We start from the raw sequence: 19,171 nt of genomic DNA on the forward strand, positions 1-19,171 counted from the left end.
CCCATCGTTTCCTGGACCCCTGACCTGAGCCTTGTGCCCAGTGAGCCCTGGGGTGATGGGGGTCAGTGATACTGCCCTCCTGGGGCAGAACCACTAGCGAGAGGCTTGGCAGGACCCGGGAGAGCTCTGACTGCAGCTCCGGTGAGCACTGCGGGGTGAGCGTCCCCCTCGGTGCCACTGCCCCTCTCTGCAGGCGTGCACAGGGGGCCCTCCCTCTCAGCCCAGCCGGGCTCGCTCGTGCTCCGTGGAGACAGCCTGGTGCTGGTGGGGAGCCCCTGTCCTGCCCCACGTCCTGACTGTGTGCTCAGCGTGCTGGGCCCAGAGTCACCCCTGGTGGGGATGGGGTGCTGGGAGGGGGTCCTAGAGCAGACACTGAGATAGGGCAGTGGTCCAGGGAGAGTGAGTGAGAAAAATGGAGCGGGTGCCGGGAGATAAGAGAGACCCACACAGGGGGGCTGAGAGCAGCTGAGAGGGGTCACAGACAGGGTCCCTGGAGAGAGGATGGTGGTCCCTCAGCTCAGGGTCAAGGGTGTGTTGGGGGTGGCTCTCTACACATCATGACCTTCCTCGCCCCCAGGAATGTACAGGAAGCCCTCCCTCTGAGCCCAGCCGGGACCTTCAGTGCCCTGGGGAGAGAACACGACCCTGCAGCGTGGCTCTGAGATCTGGTCCGATCCCCTCCATCTGTCCAAGGAGGGGTCACTCACTCCTCCCCAGAACCTTCGTCTGCAGGACACGGCTCCACCCTTTCAGGCTAGCTTCACCTTGAGTGCTGTGACCTCAGCCCACAGTGGGACCTACACGTGCTACAGCTCACTCAGCACCTCCCCCTCCCTGATGTCACAGCCCAGCGACCCCTGGAGCCCCTGCTCTCAGGTGAGGAGCCCCCTCCCCATATCCATTGAGGAGCCAGACCCTCGGCTCACAGCCCTGTCCCAGGAGGGCTCTGAGCTGGAGGAGGAGAAGAGAGACACAGGGACGCCAGCCACAGGTGGCCCCACCCCACGGAGGGACGGACAGTACAGGGGGAGCCCCTGTCCCTCTACTCCACTCACCCCACCGCAGGGTCCAGGCCGTGCTAGGTGTATGCAGAAGGGAGGCGGGAGGGCGGAAGGTCGGAACTTTGAGGGCAGACACGGAGCTGAGAACAACATGAAGATGCAGACACGCCTCACCCTCCCTCTGTCCTTGTTCCAGGCAGCACTGGGGCTGCAGACTCTCACCCACAGGCACGAGCGCCGTGTCTGCTGGGTAACAGCGTCCTCTTAGCCTAGAGGAGACACCGTCTCCCCAGTCCTGGGCTGAGCTTCTGTTAGCCCTTCCCCACTAAACCTTTACAGAAGGGTCGCTTCCCACCGGACCTGGGGGTGGGAGTGGAGATGAAGGAAGGGGGCTTCATGTCTCAAGTATAACTGAGGTCACTGGCGCCTACTGGGTGGTCATAGTGAGGAGAAATGCATGAAGGGAAGATGCCCAGCTGAGAGAGGGGGAAAGAGCAGGTGCTCTCCTCGCCTCTGTCTGGGTGCTGATTTCTAGGAGCCCTTAGAGTCGTCACGACACCTATGGAATCAGCCCCACGATATGAAGGGCAGAGTGAAGGTGGCCTCTCATTTTCACGTCAAGGAGGTGGTGGGATCCACTGGAGAGCTACATGTAAGTCATCAAATTAGAACACTCCCTCACACCATATACAAAAAAGACTCAAAATGGTTTAAAGACCTAAATGTAAGATATGACACTATAGGACTTCCCTGGTGGCGCAGTGGTTAAGAATCTGCCTGCCAATGCAGGGGACACGGGTTCAAGCCCTGGTCCGGGAAGATCCCACATGCCACGGAGCAAGTTAGCCTGTGCGCCACAACTACTGAGCCTGCGCTCTAGAGCCCGCGAGCCACAACTACTGAAGCCCGTGCGCCTAGAGCCTGTGCTCCACAACAAGAGAAGCCACTGCAATGAGAAGCCCGCGCACCGCAAGGAAGAGTAGCTCCCGCTCGCCGCAACTAGAGAAAGCTCGCGCACGGCAATGAAGACCCAGTGCAGCCAAAAATAAATAAATTAAATAAGTTAATTTTAAAAAAAGATAACAGGTGTTGGCAAAACTGTGGAGAAAAGAGAACCCTATGCATTGTTGGTGGGAATGCAAATCGGTTCAGCCACTGTGGAAAACAGTATGAAGTTTCCTCAAAAAATTAAAAATAGAACTACCTACCATAACATCCAGCAATTCCACTTCCGGGTATATATCCAAAGCAGATGAAACCAGGACCTCAGAGAGATATCTGCACTCCTATGTTCACTGCAGCATTATTCACATTAGCCAGGATATGGATACAACCTCAATGCCTGTCGAAAGATGAAGAGATAAAGAAAACGTGAGATACGCACACGCACGCACACACACACACTGGAATATTACTCAGCCTTTAAAAAGAAGGGAATCCTTCCGTTTGGGAAACGTGGATGAAGCTGGAGGACATTATGTGAAGTAAAATAAGCCAGACACAGAAAGACAAATACAGCCCGAGCGCACTTCCCTGGGGTATCTAAAATAGTCAGACTCTTAGAAACACAGGAGAATGGTAGTTGCCAGAGGCTGGGGAGATGCTGGTCACGGGGAACAACGTTTCAGTTACGCAGTCGAGTAACTTCTGGAGATGTGATGTACAGTGATGCGACTAGAGTTCACAGTATTCCATCGTAGACTTGAAATTTGCTTACAGGATAGACCTTAAGTGTTCTCACCACACACACACTCACACACAAATGTTCAGTATGTGAGGTCATGGATATGTTAATTAGCTTAATTGTGGTGATTCTTTCACAAGGTAAGTGTATATAAAAACATCAAGTGGGACTTTCCTGGTGGTCTGGTGGTTAAGAGTCCACCTTCCAATGCTTGGGACGCAGGTTGGATCTCTGGTCAGGGAACTAAGATCCCACATGCCACGGGGCAACTAAGCCCATGAGCTGCAACTACTGAGCCCGTGCACTCTGGAGCCTGCAAACGCAACGAAAGATCCCGCCTGCCACAGCGAAGATCCTGCGTGCCACAACTAAGACCCAACGCAGCCAAATAAATAAATAAATAAATGAATAAATGAATGAATGAATAAATGTTTTTTTAAAAAATAAAAACATTAAGTTGTACATCTTAAATATATACAATTTTTGTTACTTATATGTCAACAAAGCTGAAAATTTTTTCTTTCATTTAATTACACCAAGCACCTTGGTAGTTATTCCATTTCTAATTTTAGGCAGTTACTCCATGTTAACACATGTATTTACATTTTTATTTCTAAACAACTATGCATTCTCCTCCTCCATTAGAGAAGACAAGGTTCTCATTGTGCTTTACCTGAAATATGGGTACTCTATATACGTGTATGTGCGTGTGCACATGTGTGTCTGTGTGCACACGTGTGGGTGCATCTGTGGGTGTGTGTACAAGTTGTGTTTGTTAATTTTTCGGTGCTTTTTTTACCATTTTTTTCTCATGTTACATCTCACTTTCTCCATTACATCTTTAGTATTCCTTTCACTGAGTGTGAAAATAGTAAAATATCTAAGAACTTGCATCTCTGGAAATGCCTTCTTTCACTCTCATTCTCTCTTTATCAAGTTACTTGAAAACATTTCTTATTTCAAACTAAGTGTGTGATTCAGCTACGAGGAGAGGAACATACATGTGATGGGTAAGGGATCCATCCCCCCGCAGAACCCTCCTTATCTCTCAGGAAGACGCAGCCTGACGTGGTGGGCTTAGCGGAATGGACGCAGCTCCCACAGGTCAGACGTGGTGCCTGGAATCTCCTCGTATTTAGGGATTTACCCTCTGATGAGCCTTTCACTTTTGTCCCTTAAAAATAATTTGGCTCAGTGTAAAATTCTTCCCAATTAATTCCCTGAAGGGATTTCTCCAATATCTTCTGGCATCGCCTTTTGGTAGGGGGTAGTCTGGTCCCAATGAGCTTGTCATTCTCTTAATGGTAATTTGTATTTTCTACAGGAAGTACTTTCAGGACATTTGTAGGGCCCCAGGACAGTCGTCCTTGATTTTTTTCAGTTGAAATTTACACAAAATAGAATTAACCGTTTCGAAGTGTACAATTCAGTCTGAGATACTTTTTTTTTTTTAATTTAACCTTCATTTTCTTAATTGACCAAGAAGGGTCAAGATACAGATGTCACTTTAAATACATGCGTCCTAGCACTTAGCTGGCCTGTCCTCATCTCTGAAAAATGTTCAATTCTTTATTTCTTTGGCTGTTGTTGTATGTCATGACCTTTCCTTCTGACACTTACAACAGATATGACGTTGGCCCTCCTCATTCTATTCCCCAAGTATCTTGAATTTCCATTTCTGGTCTCTCTAACCTTCATTCTGGAATATTTCCTCAATACTGTATTCAGTTTCATAATGGGTCCCTCAGCTGTCTTGTCCTTGATGGGATGACATTTTTTAATGTGTTGATTCTACTGGATTTTTCATCTCTACCTTTTCTAACTCTTTTCAATAACTGCCAGTTCTTCTATAAAATAATCCAAATGGCTGCCTCCCTTTCTTTTTCAGATATTTAAACACGCTTAATTTAAATCGACTGTCATATTTTCCTACTGATTCTTTTTTTTCATATTTTTATTTCAGCAAAGTCACTCATTGTGTTGTTATACAATCAAGATATTCACATCAAGTATGTTCTATATATTTTTTTCACCTCTTTATTGGCTTCCTACTGACTCTACTTCCTTGCCTAGGACACCCCCATGCGTCAGCAGACGGCTGTCCGTAGCACTGTCATCGTTACTGGGTCACTGTGATGTCCATTCCTGTTAAAGGCGCTCCCCTCACACCCCCGATCTTTCCTAGAAGGCTTCTCCCAGGGCTGTCCTGGGCGTCAGGAGACCAGGGGAGACAGCTGCAGCCGCTCCTGCCCCGGGCTCTCCACCGTCTCAGACTTAGCACCTGCTCACGGCTGTGCCCTCGGGGATGGTCCAATGGGACCCTCACACTCCCACGAGGGGACGCCCATGGCTGACAATCCCGGACTGAGTCTGTTTCATGCCACACAGGGGAGGTGGCTTAATGCTGACCACGGGCCTGGGGCAGGGAGCAGAGCCAACCCAGTGCCCGTCCAGAAACGCGGGGAAGGGGGGCCGCAGCTTCAGCCTTCACCTGGAGCCCTGACCCCTCCCCGCCTGTGAGGCCCTGGGTCCCTCTCTCTGTCCACACAGGTGGGAACCTCCTCCCTATGACCCCCTGGTGATCCCGGCCAGCGGGGGCCACTCAGCCTAGTTCCCTCGTCTTTGCTCTGGTTCCCTCTCCATTTGGGGAACTTTCTTTCTCTTTTTCTGCATGTGTCTGTGGGTACGTGTTTCAGAAATATTCAAAATAGCATTTCTCAGTGTTAGGAGCAAGGAGGGCTCTTGGGTGGGCACCACAATCACCCACTTTGCCGTGGAGTCTGAGCCCAGGGTCCTTTCCTGTCCCACCCACTCCTGTTGTCACCTGCTCTGGAAATTAACAATGACGATCCTGCAGTGAACCTGACACCACTGAGCTCACAGCCACTCCGAGGAGTGGGGCTCGTGACAACACGCAGAGGAGGAAACTCAGGCTCAGAAAGGGCACTGCCCTCAAGGTTACAAGAGCAGTGGGGACAGATTGAAATAGAGATGTTTTCCTTCAAAGTGAGACCTCTAACTCAAATCAACGTCCCCTAAGCTTCCAGGCAGGATGACAGGACGGGGAGGAGAGCCCTGTCCAAGGATCAAGGGCCACCAAGCAGGCAGGAACGACTCAGGGGCTTGTTCCCAGGAAGGTGGGGCGGACGCTGTTTCAAGAAAAAGGGAGAAGTCCCTGAAGGGGGCTGAGATAGAAAGCAAACCCACACCCCGGGGCCAGGGGAGGAGGCATGTTTCCTTCCTTATTTCCCTGAATTTCTCATCTGTGCTCATTGCCAGGTCGACCTCCACTGAGCTGTAGGTAGATGTTAAACGTGCGTCTCTGCTGATCTGAGCTCTGCGGGGCAGCAGGAACCTGCATCCTCCCTGAAGCATCTCCAGGGCCTGGGTGACCCCTGTCCATGGTGAGGCCCCCACAGGGACGTGCTGATGGACGGGCTGAGGATGAAGGAGACCCCACGGCGAGGCTCTGAGAGGGAAGGACGCGCCCGGGTCACCCTCACCTGGAAGGGGCGTCTCAGGAAGACACCGGGTCTGTCATGGGAATGAGAGCCAGGCTGTCAAGCAGGGGCAGTTCCCCTTCCTGTGGGGCTGCTGACGTGACAGCCCCATGATGGGGAGGACCAGCCTCCCGGGGGACACACCCTCGGGTCTCCGTCCTGAGGGCACCGTGGTCTCCTCCATCTGCACCGCCTGGACCACAGGGACGAGACGCCATGACCCCCAGCCTCACGGCCCTGCTCTGCCTCGGTGAGATGGAGGAGGGGGAGGGGAAGCCCTAGTCACGGAGGGACCCCCCCCCACAGCCAGGCTGCTCTGTCAGAAGCCCCCAGGACTCAGGAGGCTCACGGGGAGGAGAGGCGCTGCTCAGGGTTCAGGGCAAATCTCTCACCGGGGTCTCTCTTCCAGGGCTGCGTGTGGGCCTGAGGACCCACGTGCAGGCAGGTGAGTCTGTCCCCAGGTGTCCCAGCTCCCTCCTGCTCATGGGGACAAGGGGCCACCCCCAGGCAACGGGGATGGGGAACAGCGGTTCTGGGCTGAAGGAGGGGGAGTCTGGGAGGTTTGGGGCTGAGAGCTGGGGACCTGGGGATGAGGATGTCTTGTGACCCAGCCTCTGACGTCCTTCCAGGAACCCTCCCCAAACCCACCATCTGGGCTGAGCCAGGCTCTGTGATCCCCTCGGGGAGCCCCGTGACCATCTGGTGTCAGGGGACCCTGGGGGCCCGGGAGTTCCATCTGAATAAAGAGGGAAGCTCAGGTCCCTGGGACAGACAGCCCCCACTGGAGCCCAGGGACAAGGGCAAGTTCTCCATCCCACACATGACATCGCCCGACGCAGGGAGATACCACTGTTATTATCTCAGCCCCACTGGCTGGTCAGAGCGCAGTGACCCCTTGGAGCTGGTGGTGACAGGTGAGAGGACACTCGGGGGTCCCGGCCTCAGGCTCTGCCCTCAGGAAGGGGGTCTGCTCTCAGGGGTGTGTCCCTCTCACAGCCCAGCCCTGGGGGAGGCAAGGGGGGTGTGAGCCCCATTTCACAAGCTCCCTCCTTCTCTCCTAGGGGTCCACAGCAAACCCACCCTCTCAGCCCTGCCGAGCCCTGTGGTGACCTCGGAAGGGAACGTGACCCTCCAGTGTAGCTCATGGCAGGGATTGGACGGGTTCATTCTGACTAAGGAAGGAGAACACAAGTCCTCTGGGACCCTGGATGTACAGCGACGCCCCTATGGGCAGACCCAGGCCCTGCTCCCTGTGGGTCCCGTGACCCCCAGCCACAGGTGGACGTTCAGATGCCACGGCTTTAACAGGGACACCCCCCACGTGTGGTCAGCACCCAGTGACCCCCTGGAGCTCCTGGTCCCAGGTGAGGAAGTCCCACCCTGGCCTCACGCACTTTTTGAGGCACGAGACAGATTATTAGATGCTTTTCTCCCAGGATTGTCCCAGATGAGAGGGTGAGGTGAGGGGGGAGTGGGGCGCACAGGACAGAGACACAGAGTGTGCGCGACAGTGAGGCCTGGGGACCAGGACGGGAGAAGGGGCTTCACGGGAGGAACCAGCCCCTACAGCCCAGGGCTGGTCTTCCCCCAGGTGTGTCTGGGAAGCCCTCCCTCCTGACCCCGCAGGGCCCTGTCGTGGCCTCTGGACAGAACCTGACCCTCCAGTGTCGCTCTGACGTCGGCTATGACAGATTCGCTCTGTCCCAGGAGGGGGGACAGGACCTCCCCCAGCACCCTGGCCGGCAGCCCCAGGCTGGGCTCTCGCAGGCCGACTTCCCCCTGGGCCCGGTGACCAGCACCCACGGGGGCCGGTACAGATGCTACGGTGGGCACAACCTCTCCTCCGAGTGGTCGGCGCCCAGTGACCCCCTGGACGTCCTGGTGGCAGGTGAGGAGCCAGCGGGTCGGTCAGGGACCCAGACTCTGCACAGGCCCTGCCGGGGGAGCCCCAGGTGGTGATGCTGGGACCAGGCGTGCGGGGTCCCCAGGGAGGGAGAGAGACAGAGAGAGACGGGGGTGGGCAGGGAGAGGGAGAGACTCAGAGAAAACAGAGACAGACAGCGATGAGGGGCCTCAGGGAGGCCCTGCTGAGTCGCAGTTCAGCACCAGGGGGGCGGGCAGCCCCTCACCCCCCTTCCTCTCTCTAGGATGGTTCCCTGACACGCCCTCCCTCTCGGTGCAGCCGGGCCCCGTGGTGGCCTCAGGAGAGAACGTGACCCTGCTGTGTCAGTCAGGGAGCACAAAGGAAACTTTCCTTCTGTCCAAGGAGGGGTCAGCCCGTCCCCCACTGCGTCTTAGATCAAAGTACCGAGATCCGCATTTCCAGGCCGAATTCTCCATGAGTCCTGTGACCTCAGCCCACAGTGGGACCTACAGGTGCTACAGCTCACTCAGCAGTAACCCCTACCTGCTGTCACACGCCAGTGCCCCCCTGGAGCTCGCGGTCTCAGGTGAGGGGCCCTGACCCTGTCCCTTCACACTCAGTCAGCTCAGGGCTCTGTCCCCAGAAATGTCTGAGGTAGTAATGAATGAGGGGACACAGGGGGGCTCCAGAGAGGAGGACAGTCAATGTCCCTGACTCCAAACTCTCATCACTGGATCCTGGGTCCTCAGCTGTTGAATCAGTGGGAACTCCCAGAAGTAGGAGAATAAGATTACAGGGTCTTCAATCTCAGACTGAACACAGGACACACAGCACTCAATTATTTCTGCATTAAGAGACCACTTCTCTCACTAATCCTGAGCACCGGGGGCACAGCCAACTCGGTTCCAGAGTGATTCAAAAGCAGGTTCTGAGTTCAAAGAACACAGGGAGGCTGAGAGAATGCAATGAGGAGGGCAGAGGGGACCTGGCGCATTAGAGGAAGGGTTCATTAAGGAACTGCATAGGAGCTGTAATATGAGAACTGGGGGCACTGAGCACACAGAACCTGGGAGAAGGGCTCGTGTCTCCCCAGTTCCTCACTCACACCCTCACTTTATGCTTCTCAGGAGCAGCTGACGCCATCCACCCATCACAAAACACGTCAGATCCCACGAGAGGCGAAATCACTCAGATATGGGGCTGGGCTCCAAGCGTCATGTCCTGTCAAGGGGAGGCGGGTTCCCTGGGTGAACATCCAGGATTCTGGGGTGATTCAGATCTGCTCTGACCTCTGTGACCTCTTTGTCCACAAATCCTAGCCTCACACCCCCAAGACTACACAGTGGAGAATCTCATCCGGATGGGCGTGGCTGGCTTGATCCTGCTGGGCCTCGGGATTCTGCTCTTTCAGGCTCCACACGGCCACGGAGGAACCCAAGATGCAGCCAGGAGCTGAACACAAGAGGGAATCATGCACCGTCCCGAGTGGCGGGGCCCTGGACATGACCTTACGTGCCCAGGAGGTTCTGGAAGAGAATCTGCAGCACGTGTTGTGTGAACTGTCTGACCGGGGAGGGAGAGACACGGTGTGGGTGCAGGAGAAGGTGTGGGAGTCCCTGTGGAGGCCTGGGCCTCGGTTAACCGTGGTGCCTTCCCTCCCCACCAGTGGTGACTCTCGCTGACTGCCCCGTCCCCTCTCACCCCTGTGCCGTGAGGCGCATCCCACATGGCAGGTCTGGTCCTTACCTTTATACATATTCATGTTCTGTTTCACTTATCATGAAACACATGTTTCTTTATTTTTAATTTCCACATTCGCTAATGTGTGTCATTGACCCTTATTCGTTCATCCCAGAACACAGACTCTGTTTTAATAACTGAATAAATGGGTGAAAACAGTCTCCAGTTTGGAACAGGTAAATCCAAAACTATTCCCTAAAACTTTTCCTGGACCCATCAATCTATTCCCTCCTCATGAGACAACACCTAGTACAGTTTCTCCAGAAACACGAGGTGTCTGAATGAGCACAATGGTATTTGAAGTGACAGCCAGTGGGTGTGCTGCTAAAATGGCTCTAAAAATGTATCACTTTTTCAAAAGCCCTAACTGTGGCAATCGTCTGTTTCTTTGGTGCAAATACTCTCTTTTTGGTCAACTTCAAGGTGCCACTGGGAATGCAGTGTTTGCAGAGCTGGAAGGTGCAAGTGAGTATAAACCAGCTGCAGCACACTCACCGATGATCTCAGTGTACACATAGGTCGTCTTCTATTTTAAAATTTAGGGCTCCCCTGGTGGCGCAGTGGTTAAGAATCCGCCTGCCCATGCAGGGGACACGGGTTTGAGCCCTGGTCCGGGAAGATCCCACATGCCGCGGAGCAACTAAGTCCGTGCACCACAACTACTGAGCCTGCACTCTTGAGCCTGCAAGCTACAACTACTGAGCCCACGTGCCACAACTACTGAAGTCCGCACGCCTAGAGCCCGTGCTCCGCAACGAGAGAAGGCTCCGCAATGAGAAGCCCGCGCACCGCAACAAAGAGTAGCCCCCGCTCGCTGCAACTAGAGAAAGCCCAGGCGCAGCAACAAAGACCCAACACGGCCAAAACAAAAAAAAAAAATTAATTAATTTAAAAAAAGAAAGTTTAAAATTTATGGTAATTTCCACCTCAAGGTCATGCCACAGTGACAGTGAAAGCATGATGCCAAAATCCTATTACATCCACATTAAAGGTAAATAGAAAACAATGGCAATGTTAATTGTGGGAAAAAATATTGAGTGCCTAGAATCCCAATATGTAACTGGTGAGAGTTCAAAGTGTTAACAGTCAATGAGGAAGGTAGACAACAATTATCCATTAAAAGGAAGAGACACGCATCTCTAGCCCATTACTGTGTACCCTAGAGGAAAGTGTGTGCATATGCATATGATATGTTTGTAACAGAGAAGAACAAACCTGACTCCATATTGGACCTATTCCTTTAGCTCCAACCCTTGTGCTGTGTTGCCTGTGCTCAATCATGCACCTTTGCAAAAGAACGTTGCCTATAGCTTGAAATATACAGAATAGCCCATTCTCAAGGCTCTGACCTTTAAAGGTTTATCACTTCATACATACAGAGATAAAAAGTTGCAGAACAGAGAGCAACCTTTTCTTGTTGGAGGTTTAAAGGAACATTATGACCAGAGCTACATGGACAGCTGCAAGAACAAAGGATTCCAGCATCAAAAAGTGTTCAACAACCAGCCACACCTCCTCTGCTTTGTGTGTGTGTGTGTGTGTGTGAGAAAGTGTGAATGCACAGGTGGGTATTTAATCTGTATTATTCTCTGTTCTCCCTGGAATTTTCTTCCCCATGGGGCAAGGGCTACTTTACATTTAATAAACACTGTTTGATGCCCCCCCCCCAAAAAACCCATCTAACTCGGGTAAGAAGGTTCTTTGGGGCACTAGTCCGCCATCTTCTAGATCTGCTGGCTTTCTGAATAAAGTCACTATTCGTTGCCCCAGCACTTCATCTCTCTGTCCTATGGCAAGCAGTATGAGCTTGGACACAGAGCACATTCATGAGAATAGTGGCAGAGGTGTCATTCATTTTAGACAAAAACCATAGACATCAATGTCACAATTAATATTTGTGGTTTAACAGAAGACATACAGATGGCATATGAAAAGATAATCAACACTGCTAACTAGTAGAGAAATGCAAATCAAAACTACAATGAGGTACCACCTCACACCGGTCAGAACGGCCATCATTAAAAAGTCTACAAACAATAGATGCTGAAGAGGGTGTGGAGAAAAGGGAACCCTCTTACACTGTTGGTGGGAATGTAAATTGGTGCAGCCACTATGGGGAACAGTATGGAGGTTCCTCAAAAAACTAAAAATAGAGTTGCCATGTAATCCAGCAATCCCACTCCTGGGCATATATCCAGACAAAGCTGTAATTCAAAAAGATACATGTACACCTATATTCATAGCAGCACTATATACAATAGTTAAGACATGGAAACAACCTAAATGTCCACTGACAGATGAATGGATAAAGATGTCGTATGTGTGTGTATACATATACACACACACGCACACACACACATACACACAATGGAATACTACTCAGACATAAAAAACTGAAAAAGGGTGGGAAAGGGAGGATGGGAGGGAGGTTCAATAGGGAGGGGATATGGGGACGTGTGTATGCATATGGCTGATTCGTTTTGTTGTGCAACAGAAACTAACACAATAATTAGTGAAGCAATTATATTCCCATAAAGATCTATTTAAAAAACTGAAAGAAAAAAAATGAAATAATGCCACTTGCAGCAATGTGGATGGACCTAGAGATTATCATACTAAGTGAAGTAAGACAGAAAGAGAAAGACAAATACCATATGCTATCACTTACATGTGGAATCTAAAAAATGACACAAGGGACTTCCCTAGTGGTCCAGTGGCTAAGACTCCACGCACCCAATGCAGGGGGTCCAGGTCTGAACCCTGATCAGGAAACTAGATCCCACATGCTGCAACTCAGAGTTTGCATGCCGCAACTAAAGATCCTGCATGCCGCAAAGAAGATCCCGCATGCGGCAGTGAAGATCCCATGTGCCACAACTAAGGCCAGGCGCATCCAAATAAATAAATAAATACAACACAAATGAACAAATCTATGAAACAGTAACAGACTCACAGACATAGAGAACAGACTTGCGGTTGCCAATGGGGAGGGAGGTATTGGGAGTTTGGGATTAGCAGATACAAACTATTTATATATAAGATGGATAAATGACAAGGTCCTACTGTATAGCACAGGGAACTATATTCAATATCCTGTGATAAACCATAATGGAAAAGAATATATATAGGTACAACTGAATCATTTTGCTGTACAGCAGAAATTGACATATTGTAAATCAACTATACTTCAATAAAATTTTTTGTTAATTTTTAAAAATTTGTGGTTTATATATATGCAATGGAATATTATATGGCAGTAAAAATTCACAAACTGAAACTACAGACAGAATACAGATCAATTTTGAAACATGGTATTAAATAAATAAAAGAAAATTTTAAGAAGCATGACTGTAATATTATTCCATTAAATATATAATGTTCAAGAGGAGACAAGATTTACTATTTAGGGAGGCATAACTAATCTTGACCCTATAGTAAAAGAAGGAAACGATTTCCATGTAATTCATTAGGGTGGTAATCTGTATGGTGATGCTGGAAGCTTTAGTTCAAGATGGAAGCCACAGGGTCTTCTGGAAAACTGGTAATTTCTCACTGAATTTCTTTCTTATTGCTTTATAATTAACATACAATATTATACTAGTTTCAGGTGTACAACATAGTGATTTGATATTTTCAAACATTATGAAATGATCACCACAATAAAACCAGTTACAATCTGTCACCACACAAAGTTGTTACAGTATTATTGACTATATTCCTTATGTGTACATTACATCCCCATGACTTATTTCTTTTACAGCTGGAAGTTTGTACTTCTTAATCCCCTTTACATATTTCATCCTTCCCCCCTCCCATCCTCCCCTATGTCAACCACCAGTTTGTTCTCTGTACCTATGAGTCTGTTTCTGTTTTGTTTTGTTTGTTCTTTCGTGTTGTTTATTTTTGCTTTTGTTGCCCTTGCCTAAGGAGACATATCCAAAAAAATACTGCTTTCTTCAACGCCTTATAGATTTAAGAACACAGCTTTTTCACCTCCTCGGTTAAATTTATTCCTAGGTATTTTATTCTTTTTGAAGTAATTTTAAACAGGATTGCTTTCTTGATATTCTTTCTGATAGTTCATTTTTAAGGTATAGAAAAGCGGAAGATTTCTGTGTATTAATTTTGTACACTTTACTGCAACTTTACTGAATTCATTTATTAGTTTTAATAGGTTTTGGTGGAGTAATTAGAGTTTTCTATGTATAGTATCATGCCATCTGCAAATAGTTACTTCTTCATGTTCAGTTTAGATGCGTTTTATTTCTTTTCCTTGACTAATTGCTGTGGCTAGGACTTCTACTACTATGTTGAATAAAAATGGGGAAAGGGAGAATCTTCTCTTGTTCCTGATCTTAGAGGAAAAGATTTCAGCTCTTCACCATTCAGTATAATGTTACACTAAAGGACTTTACATCATGATCCAGTGAGATTCATTCCAAGGATGCAAGGATGGTTTAACATCCACAATCCAACCAATGTGATACAGCAGATTCACAAAATGAAGGACAAAAACTATACGATCATCTCAATAGATGTAGAAAAAAACATTTGACAAGATTCAACACCCATTTATGACAGAAACTCTCACTCAAGTGGGTATAGAAGGAACTTACTGCAACACAATATAGGCCATAATGACAAGCCCACAGGTAACGTCATACTCAATGGTGAAAAACTGAAAGCAAACCCTATAAAATCAGGAATAAGACAAGGATGCACACTCTCACCACTCTTCTTCAACATAGTATTGGAAGTCCTAGACAAAACAATTAGGCAAGACAATGAAATAAAAGCCATCCACATTTGACAGAAAGAAGTAAAACTTGTCACTGTTTCTGGTTGACTTGATTTTATATATAGAAAACCCTAAAAACTCCAACAAAAAAACTATTAGAAATTATAAACAAATACAGTAAAGTTGCAGGATACAAAATCAATATACAAAAATCTGTTGCATTTTTATTCACTAAAAATGAGCTAGCAGAAAGAGAAATTAAGAAAACAATCCCATTTACAATTGCAATAAAAATAATAAAATACCTAGGAGTAAATTTAACTAAAGAGGTGAAAGACCTGCACATTGAAAATTATGAGACATTGTTGAAAGGAATTGAAGACACAAATAAATGGCAAGCTATTCTGTGCTTATGTGTTGAAGAATATAACATTGTCAAAATGTCCATATTACCTAAAGCAATCTATAGATTCAGTGTAATCCCTATCAAAATCCCAAGCACATTTTCCACAGAAATAGGACAAAAAAAATTCTAAAATTCCCATGGAACCAGAAAAGACCACAAAGAGCCAAAGCAAGCTTAAGAAAAAAGAACAAAGCTGGAGGTATCACATTCCCTGATTTCAAACTATATCACAAACCATAGAAATCTAAACTGTATCACAGTGGCAGAAAATCAGATACATAGATCAAAGAACAGAATTGAGAGCCCAGAAATAAACTCACACATATATGAACAATTAATTTACAACAAAGGAGCAAAGAACATACACTAGAGAAGGAATAGTCTCTTCAGTAGATGGTGTTGGGGGACTTCCCTGGCGGTCCGGTGGTTAGGACCCCATGCTTCCAATGCAGGAGGCGCGGGTTCAATCCCTGGTCGGGGAACTAAGATCACACATGCCGCATGGCATGGCCAAAAATAATAAATAAACAAACAAACTAATAAATAAATAAATGGTGTTGGGAAAACTGGACAGCCACATGAAAAATAAAAATAAAAATAGACCACTATCTCATACCACACACAAAAATCAACTCAAAATCCATTAAAGACTTGAATGTAAGGCTAGAAACGTTAAACTCTTAGAACAAAACAGAGTACGCTCTTTGACACTGATGTTAACAATATCTTTCTAAATCTGTCTCCTCAGGCAAGGAAACAAAGGCAAAAATAAACAAATGGGATTACATCAATCTAAAATCTTTTGCACAGTGAAGGAAACAATTGACAAAATGAAAAGACAACCTATGGAATGCGAAGCGAGAGTTTCCAATCATGTATCTGATAAGGGGTTAATGACAAAAATATACTTAAAAAACTCATACAACTCAACAACAAAAATACAAACAACCTGATTTTAAAATGAGCAGAGGAAGGGAATAGACAATGTTTCAAAGAAGACATACAGAAGGCCAACGGGCATGTTGAAAACATGCTCAACGTCACTAATTATTAGGGAAATGCAAGTCCAAACCACTATGAGACCTCGCCTCTGTTGGAATGGCTATTATCAAAAAGGCAAGAAATAAAAAGTGTTGGTGAGGATGTGGGGAAAAGCTATTCTTCAAACACTGTTGGTGGGAATGGAAACTGGTGCCACCACTGTGGAAACCAGTATGGAGGCTCCTTGTAAAATTAAAAATAGAACTACCATATACTCTAGGTATTCCACTTCTGGGTATTTATCGATGGAATAGAAAAACACTAATTTGAAAAGATATATGCACCCCGGTGTTCATCACGGCATTATTTATGATAAACAAGACATGGAAGCAACCTAAGTGCCCATCAATAGATGAATGGATAAAGAAGATATGATCCATCAGGACTCCCCTGGTGGTGCAGTGGTTAAGAATCTGCCTGCCAATGCAGGAGACATCGGTCCGAGCCCTGGTCCAGGAGGGTCCCACATGCCGTGGAGCAACTAAGCCCGTGCGCCACAACTACTGAGCCTGCGCTCTAGAGCCTGCGAGCCACAACTACTGAGCCCGCACGCCCAGAGCCCGTGCTCCGCAACAAGAGAAGCCACCGCAATGAGAAGCCAGCGCACCACAACGAAGAGTAGCCCCCGCTCACCACAACTAGAGAAAGCCCACGTGCAGCAACGAAGACCCAACACAGCCAAAAATAAATAAATAATAAATAAATAAATTCATTATTGCGTTTTCATTTCCTGTAGGTTAAACTGTGATTTTTGCTGTTGAGACCCTTGATGGAACATCTTCCAGAGACCCATGGAACCCCTCCTTTCTTTCAACCTACAACCATCCCTCCTTCTCCCCTATATGCTCCTCAGTGCTGGGGAATCTCCTAACTTGCAGAAGAGGATGGTCTATAACAGAAGATGTAGGATGGGATCCATGGGTTTGTACAGGATCCAGAGACAGACAGTGTACGCCTGGGGTTGTATATGGGATGGTTTTTTGACTTAGTGGGGTAGACAGGCTGAGCAACCTCGGGCACACCACTACCTTTTTCTGGCTTTGGTGTCCCTGTCAAAGATGTGGGGATCTGGAAGAATCCCCCCAAAAGCCTTGACTCTCTTCCATTTGCAGATGTTGCCATTGTGGAACCAGAGCCCATGGAAGACCGAATGATGAACGGCGAGGTGAATCCTCCCAGCCCAAACCCTCACCATAACTTGAGCCCTTCCACGTATCCAATGCTCCTGCCTTCAGAGATCATGTCTCAGTACATCATTCTTACCCTTCTCCTCTCAGGACCCTACAGCAGAAGACACACAGGATGTGACATATGCCCACATGAACCGCTGCACCCTCTCAGAGAGAATATTCACTCCCATTTCCCTGAGCCCTACGTCCTCCTCTGCTGAGTCCAGTATCTAAATGGAACTCAATGTAAACCAAGACCATGCTGAGACCTGACCTGGCCCCAGGCTCTGAGCACACAGAGTGTTACAAAGCAAGGACCTGGACCTCTTTTTAAAGGGGTGTCTCCATGGACACTCTTCCTTCTCCTCAAACCCAGCCCGCCAGCTCTGAAGCTAACAGTGGAGTCTCAAGACTTGTAGGATGGTCTTCAAAATCCCACAACCACCTAGTAATCTCCCAGCTATTCTAGGACTCTATTGTAACTATCCAGCCATTTCCGGAGATTTTATTGTACTCACCCGCACATACTGGATAGCAAATCATTATCATCCTTTTTCTGAAATTCCACTGAAGCAAATCTAGAAAATCTGCCAGTTGATACTTCAAACTATTCAGTTAAAACAACGACAGCAACAACAACTATTCTGTAAAATTTTACAAAGATGAAGTATAAAATGAACTTATTTACAAAACAGAAACAGACTCACAGAATTAGAGAACAAACTTATGGTTACCAGGGGGGCAGCGTTGAGGGAGGGATAGATTGGGAGTTTGGGATTGACATGTACACACTGCTATATTTAAAATAAAATGCCTCAGACCCTTTTTTTTTTTTTTTTTTTTAGATTCCATACATATGTGTTAGCATACAGGGGCAGGACAGGAATAAAGATGCAGACGTAGAGAATGGACTTGACATGGGGAAGGGGAAGATGGGACGAAGTGAGAGAGTGGCATGGACATAATATATACTACCAAATGTAAAACAGATAGCTAGTGGGAAGCAGCCACATAGCACAGGGAGATCAGCTCGGTGCTTTGTGACCACCTAGAGGGGTGGGATAGGAGGAGTGGGAGGGAGACGCAAGAGGGAGATGGGGGTATATGGGGATATGAGGACAAGGCAATAACTCAAGTTCTCCAGCAGTTCCATGAGGGTAGGCGTTGCAGAGTACTACTGCTGCTGTCCTGCTTTCAGAAGAGGGGGAGAACCGTATACCATGCCCCTGAGATTCCAGCATGTTCTGTTGTAGGCTCCATCGTGTCATGTGTTTCTCGTGTGAGCTGACATCATTTCACTCAACGCAGGTTATTCTTCTATTCATTGTCTACTCTGTCTTGTTTTACGCAACTAATTTTACATTATCAACATCTAGTAAGAGTCCGCTAGTCGGCACTTGCTCAAAGTTCTGAGCAGATGTTTTTCTTGTAGGAGATGCCATGTCTCTGTGGCGCAGGAATCTCCATGGGGCCTGGGTTCCCCTGGTTTGGAAAGGAGCCTTAGAGATGTGGGAAGGAGGAGGAACCTCTGAGCACAGGGAGGGGAAGGGGCTCCCCATTTTCCTCTCTAAGCTGGGCCTCCTTCTCCCCCAGGTGGTCAGGACAAGCCCTCCCTGTCAGCCTGGCCAAACCCCGTGGTTCCTCAAGGACAGCATGTGACTCTTCAGTAGACTCCCATCTCGGGTTTGACAGGTTCAGCCTGTACCAGGATGATGGAGCCCATGTCCCTGGGCTCCCAGACATACTATTTCAGAACAGCTTCCTCGTGGGCCCTGTGACCTCAGCACATGCAGGGACCTACAGATGTCATGGTTATTACAGTCACTTCCCCTGTGTGGTCAGCACCCAGCGAGCCCCTGGAGATTGTGGTCACAGGTCAGAGAGCTCTTGTCTGGAATGGCTACCCATTGAGCCAATCTTCCTAATCCCAAAGTTTTCTGGTGGAAGTGTCAGTCAGGGTCCAGTCAGAACAACAGGAAATGCACCAAGTATTTTAGATAAAAGAGTATTTAATACAGGAAATTGGGT

At 48.1% G+C, this 19,171-nt stretch overlaps 1 protein-coding gene across 2 annotated transcripts; it reads left to right on the forward strand.

The window, feature by feature from the left end:
• The first annotated feature begins 6,334 nt into the window (after positions 1-6,334).
• LOC309616891 (leukocyte immunoglobulin-like receptor subfamily A member 6) lies at positions 6,335-16,177 on the forward strand. Of its 2 annotated transcripts, XM_082368245.1 has the most exons (7): positions 6,335-6,435; positions 6,595-6,630; positions 6,815-7,099; positions 7,247-7,549; positions 7,777-8,073; positions 8,333-8,635; positions 9,369-16,177. In XM_082368245.1, exons 1-7 carry the CDS (start codon positions 6,402-6,404, stop codon positions 9,503-9,505), a joined length of 1,395 nt encoding a protein of 464 aa, XP_082224371.1. In that variant the 5' UTR covers positions 6,335-6,401; the 3' UTR covers positions 9,506-16,177. The 2 variants fall into 2 exon arrangements, with proteins under 2 accessions (XP_082224371.1, XP_082224370.1); XM_082368244.1 differs by lacking the exon at positions 6,815-7,099.
• Positions 16,178-19,171: the final 2,994 nt, after the last annotated feature.

The sequence above is a fragment of the Balaenoptera borealis genome, assembly GCF_965194805.1.
Source record: "Balaenoptera borealis genome assembly, chromosome: 19".
Lineage (NCBI taxonomy): Eukaryota > Metazoa > Chordata > Mammalia > Artiodactyla > Balaenopteridae > Balaenoptera > Balaenoptera borealis.